Source organism: Hyperolius riggenbachi, chromosome 7 (genome assembly GCF_040937935.1).
Source record: "Hyperolius riggenbachi isolate aHypRig1 chromosome 7, aHypRig1.pri, whole genome shotgun sequence".
NCBI lineage: Eukaryota > Metazoa > Chordata > Amphibia > Anura > Hyperoliidae > Hyperolius > Hyperolius riggenbachi.
The window spans coordinates 5,810,001-5,835,973 of NC_090652.1; the positions used below are offsets into that span (position 1 = coordinate 5,810,001).

A 25,973-nucleotide genomic window follows, 5' to 3' on the forward strand; every position below is an offset into this window, starting at 1 on the left:
GAGTGTTATTTTCTGCCACAATTCGTGGCAGGAACCTTTTTTTCGAAGGAGCTGCGACCACAAACCATAAAGACCGAGTGGAGACGGGCTTTCTCCACCTGCGTACACGAGTGGTTGCCTCTTCAAGCAACCTACACTTGTGAGTAGCTTTCTTTATATATCTTGATCGTATCGCAAGGATAATACACTATAGGGGCTCCCGGTGTCTCTGTGGTTTTTTTCGTTTTTTTGTGTTACACAGTATAGTAATACTATGAACAGATTGCGTCGGTGAGCTCTCATTCTACATGGAAGTGGTCAAACTGGCCAATCAAATCAAATCAAAGCAGCTTTATTGCCATGACCAAGCTTCAATACAGGCATTGCCAAAGCAGGGGGAATGGGGGACATGGGATAGGGTGGGGGTACCGTGCACCCAAATCCCAGACTGGGCGTCGTTAGTTGGCAATTGCATTGGTGTCTATGAGACACTTCCCAGAACGGACGCCCGTACAACCTGATCCCGACTCTCCCTTTCCTTTCTCATGCAGATCTCTGGTGTCATATCTCACCCCATGTTCTCCTGTTCCTCTAGCGGTGTAATGTTGCGTTGTCCCTCCTTTTGTCTCCCCAGCTATGGCCACCACGTGCAGCATTTCAAGGTTCTCCGAGAGCGCAATGGAACCTACTACCTGTGGGATACGAAGTTTGGTTCCCTTAATGAGCTTGTGGACTTTTACCGCGCAACTTCCATCGCCAAGACCCATCGGGTGGTTCTACAGGATGAAGAGGAGAAGGTAATCCCGGGACGGGAAGTGGAAGGGGTTATTACAGCGCTACGCTTTCAGGATAGTTATATTGACTTTATTTTCTTATATAGCACCAATAGTAGTAGGTAGTAAAATTGGCCAAACCTTGGCAAATTAAAATTGAAGGTTTGTACCAAGCTGGTACACACTTTCAATTATGGTTGGCCAATCACTACTAAACACCTTTTCGATGTCCGTGGAACAGGAATATGCCTGTAGACATCCATGGCACAGGGATATGTCTATAGACGTTCGTGGCCCAGGAATATGCTTATAGGAGTAGTAAATACAGTGGCATGTGAAAGTTTGGGCAACCTTGTTAATTGTCATGATTTTCCTGTTTAAATCATTGGTTGTTGTGATAAAAAAAAATGTTAAATCCTACTAATATAATAAATGGGAAAGTTCGGATGTTTGGATGTTTGTTACTCAATCACGCAAAAACGGCTGAACGGATTTGAATGAAATTTGGCACACACATAGTACATTACCTGGAATAAAGTATAGGATACTTTTTATTCCCATAACCAACAAGAGACAAATACAAATTTCACTGGAAAATGTAAACTGCAGCCATTCTTGCACTGTTACACTGGAGGTGTGTTTAGCTTCTAAGGGTAGAATGGTTAATTTGCATATATTCAGCAGTGATGCACTGGGAGACATCTCAAGCTCACTCCAACCTGAATTATCGCAAATTCTTTCTGTTTTAAGAAAGCAAACTTTTGTTTTTCTAAGGGCTGGTTCAGACGGACGCTTGCGGAGCGTTTACCGCAAGCGTTCGGAACGTCGCGGTAAACGCTCCCATTGAAGTGAATGGGAGCGTTTACACCGAGCCTTTGCGCGCTTTTACCCGAACGCGGCGTTCGGGTCCCGATTTTTGCGAGCGTTCGAGCTGCCCCTGGAAGCGACATGTAGCTTCCAGGGAGCGGCGAACCGCGACGGCTAATGTTCCCCTAGGGGGAAAAAAAAACGCGACCGCATCGGAACGCGACCGAAGGCTACTGAAAGCCTGACCGCGCAGCTGCCGCAACGCCCCCAGACGCGACGCTACGCAGACGTCCGTCTGAACCAGCCCTTACACTGTTAATGGTAGGGTTCTCAAACTTTGCACAGTTGGTAGTTGGGTGACTGGGATTATTATTCAGAAAAGTGGTTGGAGCCTATAAAAGCCAATCAAAATTCACCTATTGATTTTCAAGGGGAATATTTACATTTCTGCCATTCTTGCACTGTTAATGGCACAAGCCTCAAACCTGGTACAGTTGATCATAGGGTGACTGGGGTTCAATTTCAGAAAGGGGGTGGAGCCACAAATAGCCAATCAGATTTGTTTCATTGCAATGCAAATTATTGTTGCCAAACACCGCAAAGCTCACAAACTTGGTAATTGAGTAATTGATTAATTGTGTGTTAGGGTTAGGAAAGTGGGCACAGCCAACACCAGCCAAATACATAAGCGGGCAACGCAGGGTCATAAGTGGGCGGAGACAAATACAAGTTTTACTGGGAAAATGTAAACAGCAGCCATTATTACACTGTTAATGGCAGGGTTCTCAAACTTTGCACAGTTGGTTACTGGGTGACTGGGGTTAATAATCAGAAAAGTGGGTGGAGCCTACAAAAAACAATCAAAAATTACCTATTGATTTTTCAGGGGAATATTTCATTGCTGCCATTCTTGCACTGTTAATGGCACAAGCCTCAAACCTGTTACAGTTGATCATTGTGTGACTGGGTTTAAATTTATATAAGGGGGTGGAGCCCCAAACAGCCAATCTGATTTGTTTCATTTTAATGCAGGTTACTGATGCCAAAGACCGCAAAGCTCACAAACTTGGTCATTGAGTAATTGAGTAATTGTGTGTTAGGTTAGGAAAAGTGGGCGCAGCCAACACCAGCCAAATACATAATCAGGCAATGCTGGGTCATCAGTAGGCGGAGACAAATACAAATTTCACTGAGAAAATGTAAACTGCAGCAATTCTTACACTATTAATGGTAGGGTTCTCAAACTTTGCACAGTTGGTCACTGGGTGACTGAGATTAATATTCAGGAAAGTGGGTGGAGCCTACAAAAGCCAATCAAAATCCACCTATTAATCTTTAAGGGGAATATTTAATTGATGCCATTCTTGCACTGTTAATGGCACAAGCCTCTTGCACTGTTAATCACCTGTACCTGGTACAGTTGGCCATTGGGTGATTGGGGTTCAAATTCAGAAAAGGGGTGGAGCCACAGCCAATCAGATTTATTTTATTTCAATGCAAATTATTGATGCCAAAGACCGCAAAGCTCACGAACTTGGTCATTAAGTAATTTTGTGTTAGGGTTAGAAAAAGTGGGTGGAGCCAACACCAGCCAAATACATACCTGGGCAATGCCAAGTCTTCAGTGGGCGGAGACAAACACAAATTTCACTGGGAAAATGTAAACTGCAGCCATTCTTACACTATTAATTGTAGGGTTCTAAAACTTGGCACAGTTGGTCACTGGGTGACTGGGATTAATATTCAGAAAAGTGGGTGGAACCAACCTACAAAAAACAATCACAATCACCTATTGATTTTCAAGGCAAATATTTAATTGCTGCCATTTTTGCACTGTTAATGGCACAAGCCTCAAACCTGGTACAGTTGATCATTGGGTGACTGGGGTTAAATATTTAGAAAAAGGGTGGGGCCACAAACAGCGAATCAGATGTGTTTCATTTCAATGAAAATTATTCATGCCAAAGACCACAAATCTCACAAACTTGGTCATTGACTATTGACAATTGTGTGTTAGGGTTAGAAAAAGTGGCCACAGCCAACAGCAGCCAAATACATACCTGGGAAACATTAGGACATCAGTGGGTGGAGAAAAATACAAATTTCACTGCCATAATGTAAACTGCAGCCATTCTTACACTGTCTGTCAATGGCAGGGTTCTTAAACTTTGCACAGTGGGTGACTGGGATTAATATTCAGAAAAGTAGGTGGAGCCTACAAAAGCTAATCAAAATTCATCTATTGATTTTCAAAGGAGTGGAGCCACAGCCAATTATTGATGCCAAAGACCGCAAAGCTCACAAACTAGGTCTGAGTAATTGTGTGTTAGGATTAGAAAAAGTGGGCAGAGCTAACACTAGCCAATTACATACCCGGGCAACGCCGGGCGACCAGCTAGTATTATAAATGGGAAAGTTCGGATGTTTGTTACTCAATCACACAACAATGGTTGAACGGATGTGAATGAAATTTGGCACACACATAGTACATTACCTGGAATAAAGTATAGGATACTTTTTATTCCCATAACCAAAAAGTGGGCGGAGACAAATACAAATTTCACTGGAAAAATGTAAACTGCAGCCATTCTTACACTGTCTGTCAATGGCAGGGTTCTCAAACTCTGCACAGTTGGTCACTGGGTGACTGGGATTAATATTCAGAAAAGTGGGTGGAGCCTATAAAAGCCAATCAAAATACACCTATTGATTTTCAAGGGGAATATTTACATTGCTTCCATTCTTGAACTAGTAATGGCACAAGCCTCAAACCTGGTACAGTTGATAATTGGGTGACTGGGGTTCAAATTGAGAAAGGGGGTGGAGCCACAAACTGCCAATAAGATTTGTTTCATTCCAATGCAGATTATTGATGCCAAACACCGCAAAGCTCACAAACGTGGTAATTGAGTTAAGAAAAGTGGGTGCAGCCAACACCAGCCAGATGCATAACCAGGCAACAACCCGGTAATCAGTGGGTGGAGACAAAATACAAATTTTACTGGGAAAATGTAAACAGCAGCCATTCTTACACTGTTAATGGCAGGGTTCTCAAACTTTGCACATTTAGTCATTGGGTGACTGGGATTAATATTCAGAAAAGTGAGTGGAGCCTACAAGAGCCAATCAAAATCCACCTATTGATTTTAAGGGGAATGTTTCATTGCTGCCATTCTTGCACTGTTAATGGCGCAAGCCTCAAACCTGGTACAGTTGGTCATTGGGTGACTGGGTGGGGTTTACATTAATAAAAGGGGTGGAGCCACAAACAACCAATCTGATTTGTTTCATTTTAATGCAAGTTATTGATGCCAAAGACCGCAAAGCTCACAAACTTGGTCATTGAGTTATTGAGTAATTGTGTGTTAGGGTTAGGAAAAGTGGGTGCAGCCAACACCTGCAAATTACATAATCGGCAATGCTGGGTCATCAGTAGGCGGAGACAAATACAAATTTCACTGATAAACTGTAAACAGCAGCCATTCTTACACTATTAATGGTAGGGCTGTCAAAATTTGCATAATTGATCACTGGGTGACTGGGATTAATATTCAGAAAAGTGGGTGGAGCCTACAAAAGCCAATCAAAATTTACCTATTGATTTTTGGGGGGAATATGTAATTGCTGCCAGTCTTGCACTGTTAATGGCACAAGCCTTAAACTTGGTACAGTTGGTCATTGGGTGACCGGGGTTCAAATTCAGAAAAAGGGTTGGAGCCACAGACAGCCAATCAGATTTGTTTAATTTCAATACAAATTATTGATGCCAAAGACCGCAAAGCTCACAAACTTGGTCACTGAGTGTTTGTGTGTTAGGATTAGAAAAGTGGACAGAGCTAACACCAGCCAAATACATACCTGAGCAATGTCGGACAATCAGTGGGCGGAGAAAAATACAAATTTCATTGGGAAAATGTAAACTGCAGCCATTCTTACACTATTAATGGTAGGGTTCTCAAACTTTGCACAGTTGGTCACTGGGTGACTAGGAATAATATTCAGAAAAGTGAGTGGAGCCTACAAAAGCCAATCAAAATCCACCTATTGATTTTGAAGGGGGAATATTTAATTGCTGCCATTCTTGCACTGTTAATGGCACAAGCCTCTTGCACTGTTGATCACCTGTACCTGGTACAGTTGGCCATTAGGTGATTGGGGTTCAAATTCAGAAAAGGGATGGAGCCACAGCCAATAAGATTTATTTTATTTCAATGCAAATTTTTGATGCCAAAGAATGCAAAGCTCACAAGCTTGGTCATTGAGTAATTGTGTGTTAGGGTTAGGAAAAGTGGGCGGAGCCAACACCAGCCAAATACATACCCGGGCAACGCCGGGCCACCAGCTAGTATATCATATAGGAGACACACACAATGATATTTGAGATGTGAAATGAAGTTTATTGGATTTACAGAAAGTGCGCAATAATTGTTTAAATCAAATTAGGCAGGTGCATAATTATTGGAACTCAATAAGAGTAGCAACATGGGGGTCTCAAAACAACTCTCAAATGACTTGAAGACCAAGATTGGGTTTAGGGGATGGATACAGAAAGCTATCTCAGAGATTTCAGCTGTCTGTTTCCACACTTAGGAACATATTAACCACTTGCCGACCAGTGGATTTCGGTCTGATCTGTGCTGCGTAGGCTCTCCAGCCTGCAGCACAGATCAGGTTTTAGCCAGGGCGATCAGACTTACCCCCTTTTTTCCCCACTAGGGGGGATGTCCTGCTGGGGGGGGGGGGTCTGATCACCACGCCGGCTCTCTGCGCTTTGCGGGGGGGGGGGGGACCTTCAAAGCCCCCCTCCGCAGCGTTTTCGGCGCTCCGTCCCCCTCCCTTTCTCTCCCTCCCTCTCTGAGATGCACCGGATATCCGTCCTGCGCATTGTAGGATAGGCTTCAGCCTATTAAATGACGGCGATCCCCGGCCAATCAGAGGCCTGGGATCGCCGATCTGCGCAGCAGTGCCGTATGATGTAAACAGCGGGGATATCTTCCCCGCGTGTTTACATTTTGCCGGCGAGCCGCGATCGGCGGCTCTCCGGCTGTTCACGGAGACAGCCTCCGTGAACGGATATGGAAAGGCCGCTCGAATGAGCGGCCGCTTCCATGGAAACCCGCAGACGACCAGTTTACGCCAATTGGCGTTAGCTGGTCGTCAAGAGGTTAAGGAAATTGAAGACCACAGGCTCAGTTCAAGTTAAGGCTCGAAGTGGCAGACCAAGAAAAATCTCGGATTGACTGAAGCAACGAATGGTGAGAAAAGTCTGAATCAACCCACAGACCAGCACCATAGACCTACAACATCATCTTGCTGCAGATGGAGTCACTGTGCATTGTTCAACCATTCTGCACACTTTACACAAGGAGATGCTGTATGTGAGAGTGATGCAGAGGAAGCCTTTTCTCCGCCCACAGCACAAACAGAGCCATTTGAGGTATGCTAAAGCACATTTGGACAAGCCAGCTTCATTATGGGATAAGGTGCTGTGGACTGATGAAACTCAAATTGAGTTATTTGGGCATAACAAGGGGCATTATGCATGGAGGAAAAAGAACACAGCATTCCAAGAAAAACACCTGCTACCTACAGTAAAATCAGGGGCGTAGCAATAGGGGTTGCAGAGGTAGCCACCACATCGGGGCCCTTGGGCCAGAGGGGCCCCGAACGGCCCTCTCTCAACTACAGTATTAGCTCTCTATTGGTCCTGTGCTCATAATAATCACTTCTTTAGATGCTTTGAATAGTGGTAATCATAAACATACTGTTCCCCGCCCCCTTCTTGCACCTCTGACACTCTAGATGCCATTGGCAGGTTTTGGTGCACCGTATCAATTGCTATGTATAGATTGCTTGGGGGGGTCCCATTGTAAAACTTGCATCGGGGCCCACAACTCCTTAGTTACGCCACTGAGTAAAATATGGTGGTGGTTCCATCATGTTGTACGGCTGTGTGGCCAGTGCAGGAACTGGGAATCTTGTCAACGTATCAGCAGATTCTGGAGACCAATATCCAGGAATCAGTGACAAAGCTGAAGCTGCGCCAGGGCTGGATCTTTCAATAAGACAATGACCCTAAACACTGCTCAAAATCCACTAAGGCATTCATGCAGAGGAACAAGTACAATGTTCTGGAATGGCCATCTCAGTCCCCAGACCTGAATATAATTGAAAATCTGTGGTGTGAGTTAAAGAGAGCTGTCCATGCTCAGAAGCCATCAAACCTGAATGAACTAGAGATGATTTGTAAAGAGGAATGGTCCAAAATACCTTCAACCAGAATCCAGACTCTCATTGGAACCTACAGGAAGCGTTTAGAGGCTGTAATTTCTGCAAAAGGAGGATCTACTAAATATTGATTTCATTTCTTTTTTGTGGTGCCCAAATTTATGCACCTGCCTAATTTTATTTAAACAGTTACATAGTTACATAGTTATTTTGGTTGAAAAAAGACATACGTCCATCGAGGTCAACCAGTAGTTATTGCGCACTTTCTGTAAATCCAATAAACATCATGTCACTTCTCAAATATCACTGTGTGTGTCTCCTATATCAGTGTTTCTCAACATTTTATTGGTATGTACCCCTTTTAAAACCCTGAACTCACCAAGTACCCCCTAGCATAGTAAACATTATCACAAGTACCCCTTAACAAATATACTGTATATTTAATCGTAATGCATGATAATTAGTTCTAAACAATTTCCAAGCATTTACTATTGCTTTTAATTCACCAAAATACTAATGTGGTGTTGTTTAAATAAGATTTATCATTTTCTTATACTCTAAATTTGTTGTTCTTGGTTAAGTATATGAAGCCCGAGTACCCCCTGGAACCATCAGAAGTACCCCCTGGGGTACGCGTACCACACGTTGAGAACCTAGGTCCTATATGATATATTTAACTGTTATTTTTTTATCATAACAACCAATGATTTTTACAGGAAAATTATGACGATTAGCAAGGTTGCCCAAACCTTCGCATCCCACTGTAGCTTAGACATCCGTGGCTTATGGATGCGAAAACACAGAACACCTACAGGTGTCCACGCCAGTCTAAAGGTGGACTTACATTATATAACGCTATTTAGCGTTATAAGTGTTAAAAAATGGCGCAGGCAGTGTGCCTTGCACTTATAACGCTAAATAGCGTTATAAGTCTTCAAAAATGCAGAGGGCAGCGGGGGTTGGGAGGAGAGAGGCAGCGGGACACTGGAGGGCATAGGTGGAGGATGTGTGCAATATGCATACGTTACCTTGTCCTGGGCCGCCGATCGCTCCTTCCCTTCTTCCATTCGTTTGCTGTAGTCCTGCAGCCGGCCAATCACCATGTGGTTTCAGTCTCCGCCAATCACCATGTGGTTTCAGTCTCCGCATGGTGATTGGCCGACTGCAGGACTACAGCAAACTAATGGAAGAAGGGAAGGAGCGGAGGGAAGGAGCGATCGGCGGCCCAGGACAAGGTAACGTATGCCTATTACACACATCCGCCACCTATGCCCCCCAGTGTCCCGCTGCCTCTCTCCCCCCAATCCCCGCTGCCTATACTAGCCCCCCAACCCCCGCTGCCTCTCTCCCCCCAACCCCCGCTGCCTCTCTCCCCCCAACCCCCGCTGCCTATACTAGCAGCCCCCGGCATTTTTTCATGGCGCACCGCTCTGTAATAAATGTATCATAAAATGAAACTTACCGTTTTATTGTATTTACATTAAAACGGTAAATAGCATTTTATGATGCATTTATCGGCAGAACAGTGCGCCATTTTTCTCCCTGCGCCATTTTCAGATGGACCCAATCATAAATGTTTCTGCTGTAATTAATTTTATCTCAGTCAGCCTGGCTCTATTCTGGTACACTGTCAGAGAGAGGGAAGCATGTTATCTCTCCTCCCATATCCCTGCTCCTCACTGATTGGCTGAGGGCAGTTCAGTGTGGCTGAAAAGGGAACTGCACCTCACCCCTCTGCAGAAGCAGCTGAAATACAATCTATGCTGTGCTCACATGTGTTTATAAAGCAAGCTAGATATGACAGTGCCGTTTCTAGTACAGAGATCAGTGGGTAGGAGGTCTGGTCTGGCAATACATGCACCATTTCAGGCAGGAGAAAAAAAAGAGTAAGGGAGGAAATGGCATCAGGATTGGCTTCAGTCAGAGGCAGTAAAGATGGAAAAAGCCTGCATCAGTTTTCTCTTTATTAACTACTGTATATAAGATTCACTGAAATCAAAACGTGGACAGTACTATACGTATGTAATGTAAGAAACACAACTATTTATCTACTTATATATGTGTGGGGTTTTTTTTTGCTGGGATAGTGTGACTGCTCCAGCTGCTGTAATAAAACAATGTAGATCCTTAAGGGAAACCTGAAGGAAAAAAGTGCCCAATTGGTGTACTTACCTAGGTAGAGGGAGGTCTCTGGATAAACCTCCTCGTTGTTCCTACGCTGGGTCCAGATGAAAAGCATTGACATGCGCTTGCTTGGCTTACGCATGTGCAGTAACTGCTCAGGCTTTGGTGGAAAAAGTTGAGCCCAGCGGGTCTGTGCTACTGCCTAGGTGCAGTGCGGACACGCTTAGTGGGTCTCAGCGCTGGACCAGCCTTCTGGAGGGCGGGGAAGCTTCAGGAGGACACTCCCCCCCCAGGTAAGTATCTAAATCATAGACAAAAGACACGACAAATAACATTTATATTGCGCTTTTCTCCTGGCGGACTCAAAGCGCCAGAGCTGCAGCCACTAGGAGGTGCTCTGTAGGCAGTAGCAGTGTTAGGGAGACTTGCCCAAGGTCTCCTACTGAATAGGTGCTGGCTTACTGAACAGGCAGAGCCAAGATCCAAACCCAGGTCTCCTGCATCAGAGGCGGAGCCCTTAGCCATTACACCATCCAGCCACTACTACTAAATCATACATGTCAAACTCCGGCCCGTGGCCCAAATCTGGCCCTCTGAGCCATCAGATTAGGCCTTCAGGAGGTTTCTCCACTTTGCATTATATTTGGCCCACTCTAGACCACCAGAGAAGCTATATTGGAGGGTAATAGCCATATAGGGAGGGGGCACTAGACACCAGGAAACTATATGGGGGGACACTAGACACCAGGGAACTGTATAGGGGGGAACTTTATAAGGGAGAGAGGTGGCCACTAGACATTGAGGTTGGCCCGCGACTTGGTCCCAGAGCTCAATTTCGGCCCACTTTCTATTTGAATTGATACCCCTGCTCTAAATTGATCGTATGCAAACCTCACTGGTTCGCTTTAAGGCAGGAAAGACTCTCGTCCCTTCGATATCGTGGGCATGTTAGTGGCGCACTGGGATCGTATTTTCGTTTGCATTTCCTGCATGTGATTTTTTGTATGCGATTTTTCATTTGCAGCTAAATACAGTGGAATAAGAAATGCGTGTGGCATGCAGGAAAAAGCAGAAGGTTGGCCAATTTTTAACATGGAAGAAAAATCTTGAAGATGAACATAATTTTTGTTCACGTCTTTGGCACTTGATTTTTTTTAAAATTCATTTCCAATTTTTCGTTTGTGGCAAAATACAATGAAACTAGAACCGCGTGCGGCATTCGAAATAAAAGACCGACAGCAGGACATTTTTTTTTATGTACTATGGATACAGAGACACCAGAAGGATAAAAAGATCTAAAACATTTAAAATTAGCAGGTAGTGGTGGACTTGCCTCCTCCGGGCAGACACAAGAAAATGCAGATCAATTTTCAGCAAAACGATTTATTTGCATACTCTTGTAAAATACCACGCGTTTCATAGGAGTGACCCGCTTCCTCAGGCTATAAGATGGAGCATATACAAAAACAGGTCTGGTACTATATGCCACAAGAGGTAGCGCTCACGGTGTTCAGTTGGTTAAGGTTGACTCACCCTCAAGGGAGAAAACACATCTTAAAAAAACCTTTAACTAGAAATGCCAATAGGTGCAAAAGACCAAGTGCAAGAGGCCAGACTCAGTACTGTGGAAACCACTACATACATTTACCATCCGGTGCAATCCCTGGTAAAATTGTTTCTAGACCATAACATAGATTGACTTAGATTAACCTAGTCAGTTTAAAGTCCAAGTTCAAGAGACCTAAAATCTATCTAGCATAAAATACATGATATTCCTAACTAATATCAGCATATAAGGCATAGGAACAGTTTCTTCACATCAATTTCCCAAAATGCAGCATCCAATGTACTTCTATCGATTTCAGACAGGTCACCTCCACCAGCACCCTTTGTGTGCCACTCACCCCTGTCCTAGACCAACCAATGGTCTATATGAGCCTTGGGACCGTTCCCGGGTCGTCCCCCACCACTCCAGCAAGTATAGTCTCCACACGCCACCAGTAATAGAGGATAATCTTCATATGATGAATACCTCAGCAAGAAAAAACCTCCATAGCGTAATACTGTTAAAAACGATTTATTTATAAAAAGCAATTGCACTCACATGAGCTTGGATAAAATCAGCGTTTGAGTAATTTGATTACACGGGCTCTCCCCCGTTTGGTGGCCAGGCTGGCAGGCTCCTGTCAGTGTTCCCCCTTCGTTTCCGCCGCGCGCACAGAATACACGCTGGGATGCCACACACGCCTCCTCGCCTCTGCTCACCCTCGCATGGATTCCCACTTCCGCATCAGGCTCCGCGGAAGTGGGAATTTTTCTTGCTGAGGTATTCATCATATAAAGATTATCCTCTATTACTGGTGGCGTGTGGAGACTATACTTGCTGGAGTGGTGGGGGACGACCCGGGAACGGTCCTAAGGCTCATATAGACCACTGGTTGGTCTAGGACAGGGGTGAGTGGCACACAAAGGGTGCTGGTGGAGGTGACCTGTCTGAAATCGATAGAAGTACATTGGATGCTGCATTTTGGGAAATTGATGTGAAGAAACTGTTCCTATGCCTTATATGCTGATATTAGTTAGGAATATCATGTATTTTATGCTAGATAGATTTTAGGTCTCTTGAACTTGGACTTTAAACTGACTAGGTTAATCTAAGTCAATCTATGTTATGGTCTAGAAACAATTTTACCAGGGATTGCACCGGATGGTAAATGTATGTAGTGGTTTCCACAGTACTGAGTCTGGCCTCTTGCACTTGGTCTTTTGCACCTATTGGCATTTCTAGTTAAAGGTTTTTTTAAGATGTGTTTTCTCCCTTGAGGGTGAGTCAACCTTAACCAACTGAACACCGTGAGCGCTACCTCTTGTGGCATATATTTTTTACTTTTAAGAGGAGGCGAACAGGTGACAGGGGGGGCTCATTGGGGTAAACTGTGAGCGCTGACCTCTTTTTGGAATAGGTCTGGTACTATGCCAAGCGCAACCACACACTTGAATGTCAGCAGAGGTGGCCCTGATCTTAAAGGAATCTAGTAATGAGCACAAATTTCGCATAGATATAATTTTGCGTCAAAATCCGGAATTACAATGTAAAATCATAATGTAACATTTCGGGGAAAACTATAGTTAATTTTGTCTGTAATTGTAAACATTTGTAATTTTGCGTAATATTGTGCCTTGAGTGGAAAATAGCAGAGTCCCCATACATGCTATTGCCACCATATTGCTACATATGTTAAAGTGAACCTCCAGACTAAAAATCTACTCAGCAGCACTGAAAAGGCTTGCTGTTTCTTTAACAGTTTCACAGCATCAGAACTTTGTTTTTCTTACCCAAGCCTCATTTTTAGCTGCACAGAAGAAAACTGCCCGGGCATTTTTCCCCTGATGCTGTGCAAAGCATGATGGGATTTCTGATGTTGTTGTTCTCCTTCTGCTGTTTTGGTGCAAATTTGTTTTTGTTTTATTTTGAATTTGAGATTTGAAGCCTAGCGCGCGCAGCTGGGAGGGGTGATCAGGACACAGGACAGTTGGAACTGTGTTTCATGCTCCCTGTCACCTCTTTTCAACCAAAAAGATGGCTGCCATCATGAAAAAGATGGCTGCCCCCATGAAATCACAAAAATTTGCCTGTTCTTTTAAAACAGGGTAGGTAGTAGAATATATTACCGATCTGTTTTAATTAACATATCTAATGTAACCTAATGACAGTATATTTGTTTAGGCTGGAGTTCCCCTTTAAGGCAAATAGTGGGTACAAGTCAAAAAAAATATTTTTTAAGAAGAGTGTGTCGTTTTTGAGAAAATCAATTTAAAAAATACAGAGGAAAAATGTTTTTTAGATTGTCATTTTTCTGAGTTTAAAACCCATGTTTCTTTTGCATTTTCTCAAAAACTAAAAAGTCTTTTTTGATGCGCTTTTGACTTGTACCTACTATTCTATATGTAGCAGTTTTGGTGACAATTGCATGTAAAGTCGACATGAAATTCCGCGAAAATTACGAGATAATTAGGGGAAATTACAAATGACAACACAAACTCAATCGAATTTGTTTATCGTAATTACGTATGGGCATATGGGCGAAATTTTGCATAATCGTAATTAGCTGATTAAGAATCATTGCTGGAGGGAAGCTCGGCAGGGCATGCTGGTGTTTGTAGTGTGTTTGCCACTTAGAAATCGCCAAGATGGAAAGTCCTCCCTACATGAAGCTGCATTCCTCTGAGCGCGTCTTTTTGCTGTTTACAGGCAGATCCGGGCACACAACTCCTAATAAAATGCTTGGCTTCAGTACTGTGTTATTACCGCGGTATTAACGGGCAGCCAATCGCAGCTCAGCAATGCCTATTACAAGCTGACAAACCCTGAGCGTATAATGCTGACAGTAGAAAAAAATCACACAGTAATGGTTATTGACACGCTCCAGGCGGTCGGACCTGCCCAGATCGTATACCTCACCGTGCTCAGCGCAGATCCCAGGCAAACGTGTTTATAGACAAACACGCCAAATGAGTTCATAACTTCAGAGCCCAAAGCCTTGCTGAGAATCAGCTGATTTCTGCTGACGTGGCATTGCGTGGATCAGGAGGACTGCAGGACGGGATACAGTTGGGGACATCAAACTTGGAGAAGGACTTAGGAGTACTCATCGACAACAAGTTAAATAATCGTACTCAATGCCAAGCAGCTGTAGCTAAAGCTAACAAAATTTTGGGATGCATTAAAAGGGAAATAAAAACTCGGGATGCTAGCATAATATTGCCCCTGTTTAACTCTCTAGTAAGGCCACATCTGGAATATGGAATTCAGTTCTGGGCACCACATTACAGGAAGGATATTGCAGTTTTAGAGCAGGTGCAGAGATGAGCAACAAAATTGATATGTGGGATGGAAGGTCTCACTTACCAAGAAAGGTTAGATAAACTGGGTTTATTTAGTCTAGAGAAAAGACGCCTTAGAGGGGATCTAATTAACATGTATAAATACATCAGAGGGCAATATAATAGCTTGGCGGATGAGCTTTTTATCCCTAGGCCTTCTCAAAGGACTAGAGGACATGATCTGCGCATGGAGGAAAAACGTTTTAGCCATTTACTTAGGAAAGGGTTCTTTACAGTTAGAGTGATTAAAATGTGGAATGCATTGCCACAGGAAGTCGTTATGGCAAATTTTATATCTGCACTTAACAACCTAAAGACTGCGTCACACCAATTAGCGTGACCGCGGTGGCAGCCCCAGGACCGCCTAACTCCAATTGGCAACAAGCCCTGGGGCTGGCTTTTGCAGGAGATCTCGCGCGCATCTCCGTTTGGTAGGCGGAGCTCCGCCCCCCTTCAGTCTCCCAGTGGCGATCGCCTACAACCGCCGTCTTTTATTGCTGTACAGCGCTGCGATCTAAGGCAGCGCTGTACTGGGGACAGCCGTGTGACACGACTGTCCCCCCGGGAGACATGACAGATTGATCGGCTGTCATAGGCTGAAGCCTATGACAGCCGATCACGCTGATTGGCTGGCAGGGGAGATAAATAAAAAAAAATGTAAAAATAATAGAAAATAAAAATATTGATTAAAAAAACCCAAACATTGGGGAAGCAATCAGACCCCACCGACAGAGAGCTCTTTTGGTGGGGAGAAAAGGGGGGGGGGGGGGGCGGCCCTGCAGCTAGGCCTCAAAGCTGCAGTGGCCAATTTAGCAAAAAATGGCCTGGTCTTTAGGGGAGTTTAACACTGCGTTCCTCAAGTAGTTAAAGGTACGGTGACCATACGTCCCGCTTTACCCAGGACGCGTCCCGCCTTTGGGGGGCGCTGTCCCAGGCTGCATGAGGTCCCAGGAAATGTCCCGCTTTTAGCAGCGGGACGTCCCGGCCTCGGGACTCTGGTCACCGTACAATGAACTAGCCGCAGCGTCTCATAGACGCTGTGCTAGTTCATTCCCCGCAGCCCCGCTCCAGCAGCCTGCATTGTGCTCCGGCAGGCACAGGCAGAGCAGGGCTACGGGAAGATGGCGTCCGGAGGCGGAGCCCTGTACTGGAGACTATTTGTGTCTCCAGTACAGGGCTCCGCCTTCGGACGCCATCTTGCCGTAGCCCTGCTCTGCCTGTGAGCGCGGGAGATTGGAGGAGGATCGTCCGGGGGAGCTGCACACACACCAGAGGCCGGCTGCGTGAGGGGACTTCTGTCAGGTGAGTAAATGCTTTTTTTTCCAGGTGAAATGTGCCCACATTGCGTTTATTTTGTGCTGACATGTTGCCCACATTGCGTTTATTTTGTGCTGATATGTTGCCCGCAATGCGTTTATTTTGTGCTGAAATGTTGCCCGCAGTGCGTTTATTTTGTGCTGACATGTTTGCCCCCATTGCGTTTATTTTGTGCTGATATGTTGCCCGCAATGCGTTTATTTTGTGCTGAAATGTTGCCCGCAATGCGTTTATTTTGTGCTGACATGTTTGCCCCCATTGCGTTTATTTTGTACTGACATGTTTGCCCCCATTGCGTTTATTTTGTGCTGAAATGTTGCCCGCAATGCGTTTATTTTGTACTGACATGTTTGCCCCCATTGCGTTTATTTTGTACTGACATGTTTGCCCGCAGTGCGTTTATTTTGTGCTGAAATGTTGCCCGCAATGCGTTTATTTTGTGCTGAAATGTTGCCCGCAATGCATTTATTTTGTGCTGACATGTTTGCCCGCAGTGCGTTTATTTTGTGCTGAAATGTTGCCCGCAATGCGTTTATTTTGTGCTGACATGTTGCCCCCTTTGCGTTTATTTTGTAATGACATGTTTGCCCCCATTGCGTTTATTTTGTGCTGACATGTTGCCCGCAATGCGTTTATTTTGTGCCGACATGTTGCCTGCAATGCATTATTTTGTACTGACATGTTGCCCACCAGGGCTGTGGAGTCGGAGTTGGAGTCGGAGTCGAGGAGTCGGAGTCTAAGCCATTTTGGGTAACCGGAATCGGAGTTGGAGTCGGAGTTTCATAAACTGTGGAGTCGGAGTTGAAGTCGGAAGATTTTTGTACCGACTCCACAGCCCTGTTGCCCGCAATGCGTTTATTTTGTGCTGACATGTTTCCCGCATTGCGTTTATTTTGTACTGACGTTGCCCACAGTGCGTTTATTTTGTTCTGACATGTTTGCCCGCATTGCGTTTATTTTGTGCTGACATGTTGCCCGCAATGCGTTTATTTTGTGCTGAAATGTTTGCCCGCATTGCGTTTATTTTGTACTGACATGTTTGCCCGCATTGCGTTTATTTTGTACTGACATGTTTGCCCGCATTGCGTTTATTTTGTACTGACATGTTTGCCCGCAGTGTGTTTATTTTGTGCTGACATGTTGCCCGCAATGCGTTTATTTTGTGCTGAAATGTTGCCCGCAATGCGTTTATTTTGTGCTGACATGTTTGCCCGCAATGCGTTTATTTTGTACTGACATGTTTGCCCGCAGTGTGTTTATTTTGTGCTGACATGTTGCCCGCAATGCGTTTATTTTGTGCTGACATGTTTGCCCGCAATGCGTTTATTTTGTACTGATATGTTTGCCCGCATTGCGTTTATTTTGTACTGACATGTTTGCCCGCATTGCGTTTATTTTGTACTGACATGTTTGCCCGCAGTGTGTTTATTTTGTGCTGACATGTTGCCCGCAATGCGTTTATTTTGTGCTGAAATGTTGCCCGCAATGTGTTTATTTTGTGCTGACATGTTTGCCCCCATTGCGTTTATTTTGTGCTGACATGTTTGCCCGCAATGCGTTTATTTTGTGCTGACATGTTTGCCCCCATTGCATTTATTTTGTGCTGACATGTTGCCCGCAATGCGTTTATTTTGTGCTGACATGTTGCCCGCAATACGTTTATTTTGTGCTGACATGTTGCCCGCAATACGTTTATTTTGTGCTGGCATGTTGCCCGCAATGTGTTTATTTTGTACTGATATGTTTGCCCGCATTGCGTTTATTTTGTACTGACATGTTTGCCCGCATTGCGTTTATTTTGTACTGACATGTTTGTCCGCAGTGCGTTTATTTTGTGCTGACATGTTTGCCCCCATTGCATTTATTTTGTGCTGACATGTTGCCCGCAATGCGTTTATTTTGTGCTGACATGTTGCCCGCAATACGTTTATTTTGTGCTGACATGTTGCCCGCAATACGTTTATTTTGTGCTGGCATGTTGCCCGCAATGTGTTTATTTTGTACTGATATGTTTGCCCGCATTGCGTTTATTTTGTACTGACATGTTTGCCCGCATTGCGTTTATTTTGTACTGACATGTTTGCCCGCAGTGCGTTTATTTTGTACTGACATGTATGCCCGCAGTGCGTTTATTTTGTACTGACATGTTTGCCCGCAGTGCGTTTATTTTGTACTGACATGTTTGTCCGCAGTGCGTTTATCTTGTACTGATATGTATGCCCGCAGTGCGTTTATTTTGTACTGACATGTTTGCCCGCAGTGCGTTTATTTTGTACTGACATGTTTGTCCGCAGTGCGTTTATTTTGTACTGATATGTATGCCCGCAGTGCGTTTATTTTGTACTGACATGTTTGCCCGCATTGCATTTATTTTATACTGATATGTTGCCCACATTGCGTTTATTTTGTGCTGACATGTTGCCCACATTGCGTTTATTTCGTGGTGTCTGGGGTAACTGTTACTGCATTTATTATTTAATGGCCATAGTTGGTTGTGTTTGCTGCTTTGTGGTTACGGTATACTATTAGCATCACACAGTTTCTGCACACCCATGAAGCGAATCCTCGTTTGACCACATCATGGCGTAAACACTGCTTTCTTATGCCTCGCTGTTACATCATTACGTTAGCTCCACCCATACAATGTCATGGCTACGCCCATTTTTCGGCGCGGCGCAGCTACCACATTTTCCGGTTGTGTGTATAATTCAAACCACACTGGTCCTCTCTATCCTGGTTCATTTTCCTTCACATTAACACATGAAAATTAGAAATATATCAATGTAAAGGATGGGAATAAAGTTTAGAGTCAATCAATTACATTTCTCAGTAGATAAATACATATATTTACACAGATCTGTAAATCAGTCCTGAAAGAGGGACAAATGAGGAGGATAGAGGGACAGAGGGACAGGGCTCCCAAAGAGCCACTTCCTAGCTCTGATATTTTAAGTGTTTTTATCTTTGTGGTTGTTCAAAGGGAACCTAAACTGAGAAGGATATGGATTTTTCCTTTTAAAATAATACCAGTTGCCGGACTGTCCTGCTGATCCTGTGTCTCTAATACTTTCAGCCACAGCCCCTGAACAAGCATGCAGATCAGGTGCTCTGACTGAAGTCAGACTGGATTAGCTGCATGCTTGTTTCAGGTGTGTGATTCAGACACTACTTCAGCCAAAGAGATCAGCAGTGCTGCCAGGCAACTGGTATTGTTTAAAAGGAAACATCCATTTCCCTCTCAGTTTAGGATCCCTTTAACTATTGTAAGTTGCTGTTCGGATTTTTCAATATTATACCAGTTTGGTGCAGTTTTTGGAGGTGCAGCTTTGGTTTTAATGGTCTACATGTCTTTTATGCCATTCTGCACATTCCGGTTCTTTACATAATTAAAGTGATCATATTATGAGATGGTGCTTGTCCACTTTGGTGTGTATGGGTGTGTAGATCACGATGGCTACACTTGTTTTATGACCCTTGTGAGATGGGCCTCCAGGCTGTGAGGGTCACCAAGGGGAGGGGTGTGAGGTGGGCCCCCAGGCTGTGAGGGTCACCAGTGGAAGGGGTGTGAGATGGGCTCCAGGCCGTGAGGGGCACCAGTGGGAGGGGTGTGAGATGGGCCCCAAGGCCGTGAAGGGCACCAAGGGGAGGCAAGGGAAGGGGTGTGAGCATTGCGGTGGCTCCATCAAAGATTCTCTGGTGGGCCTCATGAATTGTAGTTACACCACTGATGGTCACCCTATTACAGGCTGTATGGTGACCACGACAAAGGGGAGGAGACGAGGTGACCCTTCTTCTAGGGAGTCCAGGAGGCCATTACTCACCCTGGTGGAGTAGTAGGAGGGGGTGACACTACACTGACAACATTAGCTTATACAATAAGAGAAATCAATAACGAGTACCTGTAGACCAAATAAAATTAGATACTTACCTTCTACACTCGTATATAAGCCTGATTTTTCAGCACGAAAAATGTGCTGGAAAGTCAGTGGAGCAGAACGGATGGTGGAGCAGGTTTTGTTACTGGCAGTGGAGTGTAAGCATTGTGCACTAGTGATCCTGCTCTTGCCAGCTGGCTCCCTGCTGTGTCTGTGCCCCCCATCCCCTGCAACATGGTGTGCAGAGTGCACTGCTCAAGACTACCTGTGTCCCCTGGCTTGTGGAGCGGAGCGTGCAAGCAACGTGTCAGCGGTGCAATGATCAGGGATTCTTCCTGTGTGGCAATCGCTGTGTCTCATATCTATGATTCCATCGAAGGGCGTCTTGAGACACAGTTGTATCTCATTCTTGGGGTATGTCTGGCTACTGTGGAGGGGGCTATACTGGGGAAGGGGCTTATATGTGAGTCAATCACTTTTTCCTGGTTTCTGAGTGAAAGGCTTATACACGGGTCGGCTTATATGCGAGTATATATGGTATCTCAGTAGTCAGGAGCTTCTAGATAGTCCTCAGACTTCCCCAATCCTCTTATTCCCCCCACCCCCTTGTTACAGCGTAGGGTCCCTCTAAGCATACACAACAAGAGCTTGTCGAATATGCTTCTTGTGGTTACGCTCCCACCATGTACAGGTCCATCCATAATGAGCTTGTGTGAGAAGGTCCAGGCATGGCCAGTTGAACAAAGTCGCTTGTGCATGCTTTTTCCTCTGTGCACGAGGCACTTCTTTCTACTGGCCATTACTTGCACATGCCTGGTATGGATGCACTCATATACGGCCAAGAGAGGGAAAGGGTCCCACGTAGCGGCCTTGGGAAATAGGAAAAGATGCCTGTTATGGGCCCTTGCCACAGCACTCATTTGGCCTCAAGTTGGTTTGAGGAACATCACTCAGAGTTTAACCTGCTTCCATGACCAGCTCAGCCCCCTGACCTCAATCCTATTGAGCATTTGTGGGACGAAGTCGAAAGATCACGTCAAAGCTTGGAAACACCAACATCTAATCTGACCCAACTTAGAGCTGCCATTATGTCAGCATGGGCCAATATTCCCCAGCAACGGTATCAGCCTCTTAGTGAGTCCACGCCAAGAAGAATATCGACTGTGATCAGAGCTACAGGTGGACTAACCCGTTATTAGAATGTGTTTGGGGGCCACTCAGTGTATACAGCTTTCTGGAGGTGGGGTGAGCTGGATAGTGTAGCTATGCATATTGTTAAAGAAGGAATAGAAAAGCTTGTATGATGAAAGGGGCAGGGTTTCCTCCTGACACTGTGAATGATGAAAGGGGCAGGGTTTCCTCCTGACTCTGTGAACGATGAAAGGGGGCAGGGTTTCCTCCTGACACTATGAATGATGAAAAGGGCAGGGTTTCCTCCTGACACTGTGAACAGGGAAAGGTGCAGGGATTCTTCCTGGCACTATGAATAATGAAAGGGGCAGGGTTTCCTCCTGACACTATGAATGATGAAAGGGGGCAGGGGTTCCTCCTGACACTATGAATGATGAAAGGTGCAGGGTTTCCTCCTGACACAGTGAACGATGAAAGGGGCAGGGTTTCCTCCTGACACTGTGAATGATGAAAGAGGCAGGGTTTCCTCTTGACACTATGAATGATGGAAGGGGGCAGGGTTTCCTCCTGACACTATGAATGATGGAAGGGGGCAGGGTTTCCTCCTGACACTATGAATAATGAAAGGGGCAGGGTTTCCTTCTGACACTGGGGAGCATCTCCCTGACACTCTTAGTACTAGTTCCCTGCTTCAGTATAGCTCTGGAGCAGGCTTTGGTCACGCCATTCTCACAGACAGTAACCTATAATTATATACCCAGTCATCATATACTCAGCATGAAATGCCCATGTTTACCTCAGGGGCAGTTAAATGGAGGGTTCAGGATAATGCCAGGGCTATTATGGATTTATAACAATGAGCCTAACTCATAAACGTTGAATAAAATGGAGATTAGGAACATGTGCTCACGTTTACTATAGTGTAAGCTATGCAAACACCTGTTCTGCTTCCTATTACTTATGCCCAGCAGAATTCAGATAATACACCGTGTGATGGCGCAATAATATCACGTCACGCTATTGACTAATATGTGATCACACAACACATAAAGGGGGAATGGTGCAACCAGTACATAGTCCATCACCACGTCACATTTACAGGTGGTGTAATCTTGCTGACGAGCAGTTCTAATATTTCAGCTAAAATGTAATACAGCCTTTCTGCCGGGAGGAACCCTTGCCGAATCTCGAGAACCCCTGCATAAGCATTACTAAATGATAAATGGTGCAAGCATGAGCCCCCCAATGTCAACATGCTAACCATAAACCTCCAGGTGGCAAATGCAGCAACCATGAGCCCCTGGATGACAAATGCAGCAACCATGAGCCCCTGGATGACAAATGCAGCAACCATACAATACAATACAATAACATTTCTATAGCGCTTTTCTCCTGTAGGACTCAAAGCGCTTAGGCTCTCTCAGATTCAGTAATTGGTAGGATGAAGTATTCACACAACAAAAGTTATATTTTTGCAAATGCCAAACTGAACAGGTGGGTTTTCAGTCTGGATTTAAACACGTCCAGGGATGGAGCTGTCTTGATCTGTTGAGGTAAGGAGTTCCAAAACGTAGGGGCAGCATGACAGAAGGCTCTGGGACCAAAAGTTTCCAAGTGGACAATGTTAAATGGAGTGACCATGAATCCCCAGATGACAAATGAAGCAATCATGAGATCCCCAATGTCAAACACATCAACCAATAACCCTCAAATGGCAAATGCAGCAAACATGAGTTCCCCAATGTCAAATGAAGTGACCATGAGCCATGAGACAAAGGCAGCAACACAGCTATTATGAACCCTAAATGATAAATGCAGCAACTATTACCCCCAAATGGCAAATGCAGCAACTGTGCACCCCAAAAACAAGTCACCCTCTTTATAATATGTGTGCCCAGCCCCCCCGATTATAATAGGTTTGGCTCCCTCCACAAGTGCAGCTCCTATAGCAACCTTTTTTTTAAAAAAAAAAACACAGCCCCTGTTGCCCCTTTATAATCAGTACAGCCCCTTTTCTAGTGTGGCACCATTTATAAAGTCAGTCCCTGTTCAGTGGCGTAGCAATAGGGGGTGCAGAGGTAGCGACTGCATTGGGGCCCTTGGGCTAGAGGGTCCCCGAGGTGCCCACCCCTCAAGCACAGTATTAGCTCTTTATTGCTTCTGTGCTGATAATATTCACTTCTATAGTTGATTTGAATAGTAGTGATCATTAGCACACTGTTTCCCATCCCCTTCTTGCACCTCTGACACTGTGGTTGTCCTTGGATGGTTTTGGTGCACCGTATCAATTGTTATCTATAGCATGCTTGGGGGGGCCTCAATGTAAAACTCGCACTAGGGCCCACGACTTCTTAGCTACGCCATTGCCCCTGTGGCCTCCTTTATAGTAAGTGTAACTCCTGGACCCTCTTATGACTGACAGTACCTGTAATAAAAGATAACAATATTATTGCTGTTGCCCTTGTTTGCAAAATCTAAGTATACGTCATCTATTTCTCCCCCCCACCCCCACCTTGTCTCTCTCAGGGCCGGGTCGAGGCAGAGGGGAGAGAGGCTCCAGCCTCAGGGCGCAGTGTAGGAGGGGGCGCACAACTCACTCAGCTATCATTCCCCTATTGTGTTTGAAGCAGAGAGAAATAAGAAAAGGGGATACATGGCAGTGACTGCAAGCCAGATAACTAGAGGTTAAGGTGTTACAGGGGTTGGGGGCCCTGGGGTGCCTCTTAGTGTAATAGCAATCAGTGTGACGGCTGGGGTGGGAGGGATGGGGGAGGGGCCTCTTAGTGTAATAGCAATCAGTGTGTGACGGCTGGGGTGGGAGGGATGGAGGAGCGCACTTTGGTGTCTCAGCCTTGGGTCCCGGCGGATCTTGTCCCGGCTCTGGTCCCTCTATCCCCAGCTTCTGCATTAGGCTATTGTGGGGAACAGTGGCACAAACCTTTGCAAAGTCAAAACACACTACATCAATTGCTTTCCCGAGATCTACATTCACATTCAATTCATCTGAGCATGTTGGTGAGACAAGGCCTGTCTTTAGTAAACCCATGTTGTTGATTACATAAATGAGGTTATTCAGGGTTATATAATGATGTCTAATTAATCTTCATACGTGCATAATACATACATAAATACATAGAAAACACTGCGTACAAATATATTCAAATACTAATAAAGTATGATAGGCCGAGCTGCTGCTTTCTATCTATGCACATCATCTCTACATCTGCTTATCGGTGACAGAGTGAGACGCTCTCTCCCGCAGAGTCTGGCGAAACCAGCCCGGCTATTTACGGTAATCGCCAACAATACTTTTAAAAACATCTCCCTGCTTAAAGCAGCAGGGTCATCCATACTATGCCAGGAAAAAAATCACATATATAAGTAGATAACGACTTGTACTACTTACATAACATCTGTATTGTACTGTCCATGTTTTGATTTCAGTGAATTTTATATAGTAAATAAAGAGAAAACTGTTCCCAGCATTTTCCATCTTTGCTGCCTCTGACTGAAGCCAATCCTGATGTCATTTCCTCCCTCAGGCCTGGAACCCACAGGAGCGCTTTTGGCAGCGTTTTGGCAGCACTGCGATACGCTAGCAGTTTGCCAAAACGCTGGGCTAATGTTAATGGATGGGGCAACTTCCACAGGAGCGTTTGCGTTTCTCAGAAACGCAAACGCAGGACATGCAGCATTTTGGGAGCGTTAGCGCTTCAATGCAAAGTATTGAAACGCTAGCAGAAACACTCAGCAAAACCTAAACTGAGCGGTTCTGCTAGCGTTTTGCGGTTCAGCACACTGTAACAAAATTAAAAATTATTCACAGGACCAATCAGGATAAAAATGCGAAACGCAAAACGCTACACAACCGCTGAGAAAAAAAATACACTGTTGCAAAACGCGACCGAAAACTCGCATGAATCAGCTTGCAAACCGCTCAGGCAAAACGCTAGCGGTTGCGTTTAGCGTTTGCGGTTTGCAGTGGGTTCCAGGCCTTACTCTTTTTCTCCTAGAAACTGCACTGTCATAGCTAGCTTGCTTTGTAAATACATGAGAGCACAGGCATAGATCGTATTTCAGCAGCACTGAACTTCCCTCAGCCAATCAGTGAGGAGCAGGAAAGTAGGAGGGGTCATGACAAGCTTCCCTCTCTCGATGGCAAAAACAGAGCCAGGATGACAAGATTTATTACAGCAGAAACATTTCTGAATAGATTGGAGTGCTTGCAGTGCAGGGTGAGGTTCCAGGCTGCATAATAAACGCAGTGTAGTGGGTAAAGGGAATTTGATTTTGTGGCTGACAGTCCCTCTTTAACCATTTTGGGACCAGCCGCCTAACCCCCTTAAGGACCAGGCGTTTTTGCATGGGAGGGCGCGCGTTTGGGGGGTCAGACAGCCGGATCACCAGTTCTGTGTCCTGGGTATGGTGTCCCCATGGTGGCCCCTGTGTGCAGCAGCCTTCACTCACCTCCCAGGCTCCAGCGATGAGCCGCACTGGACCCCTCTGCTCCGGCATCTCTGCTCCTACTGCCGCTCAGTTCCGGGTCGCGGCTTGATGACGTCATCAAGCCGGGACCCGGCGCTAACGTCAGAGGGAGCAGAGATGCCGGTCAGAGCGGTGGGGAGCACCGATCGTTGCAGAAACGACAGGGAGGTGAGGGGATCCTCTTCTCCCCCCCTCCCTCCCACCGCCGCAGCTGTCAAAGTGATCACTACGATCCGCCGACAATCGTAATGATCATTTGATCAACAGCCATACGCGATGGCTGCTGATCACTGAGGGGAGATGCCAGCTGTCATATGAAAGCTTAATCTCCCCTCTCGGGTGCGCACGATCGCGTCGGGAAGCGGTAATT

General features: G+C 45.3%; 1 protein-coding gene across 2 annotated transcripts in view; it reads left to right on the top strand.

Moving 5' to 3' along the window:
* GRAP (GRB2 related adaptor protein) overlaps positions 1-25,973 on the top strand; it is a 143,426-nt gene that overhangs the window by 112,788 nt on the left and 4,665 nt on the right. For both annotated transcript variants that reach the window (XM_068243513.1, XM_068243514.1), the window contains exon 5: positions 614-776. In XM_068243513.1, the coding sequence (XP_068099614.1) occupies positions 614-776 (163 nt within the window). The remainder of the gene's footprint in view (positions 1-613; positions 777-25,973) is intronic.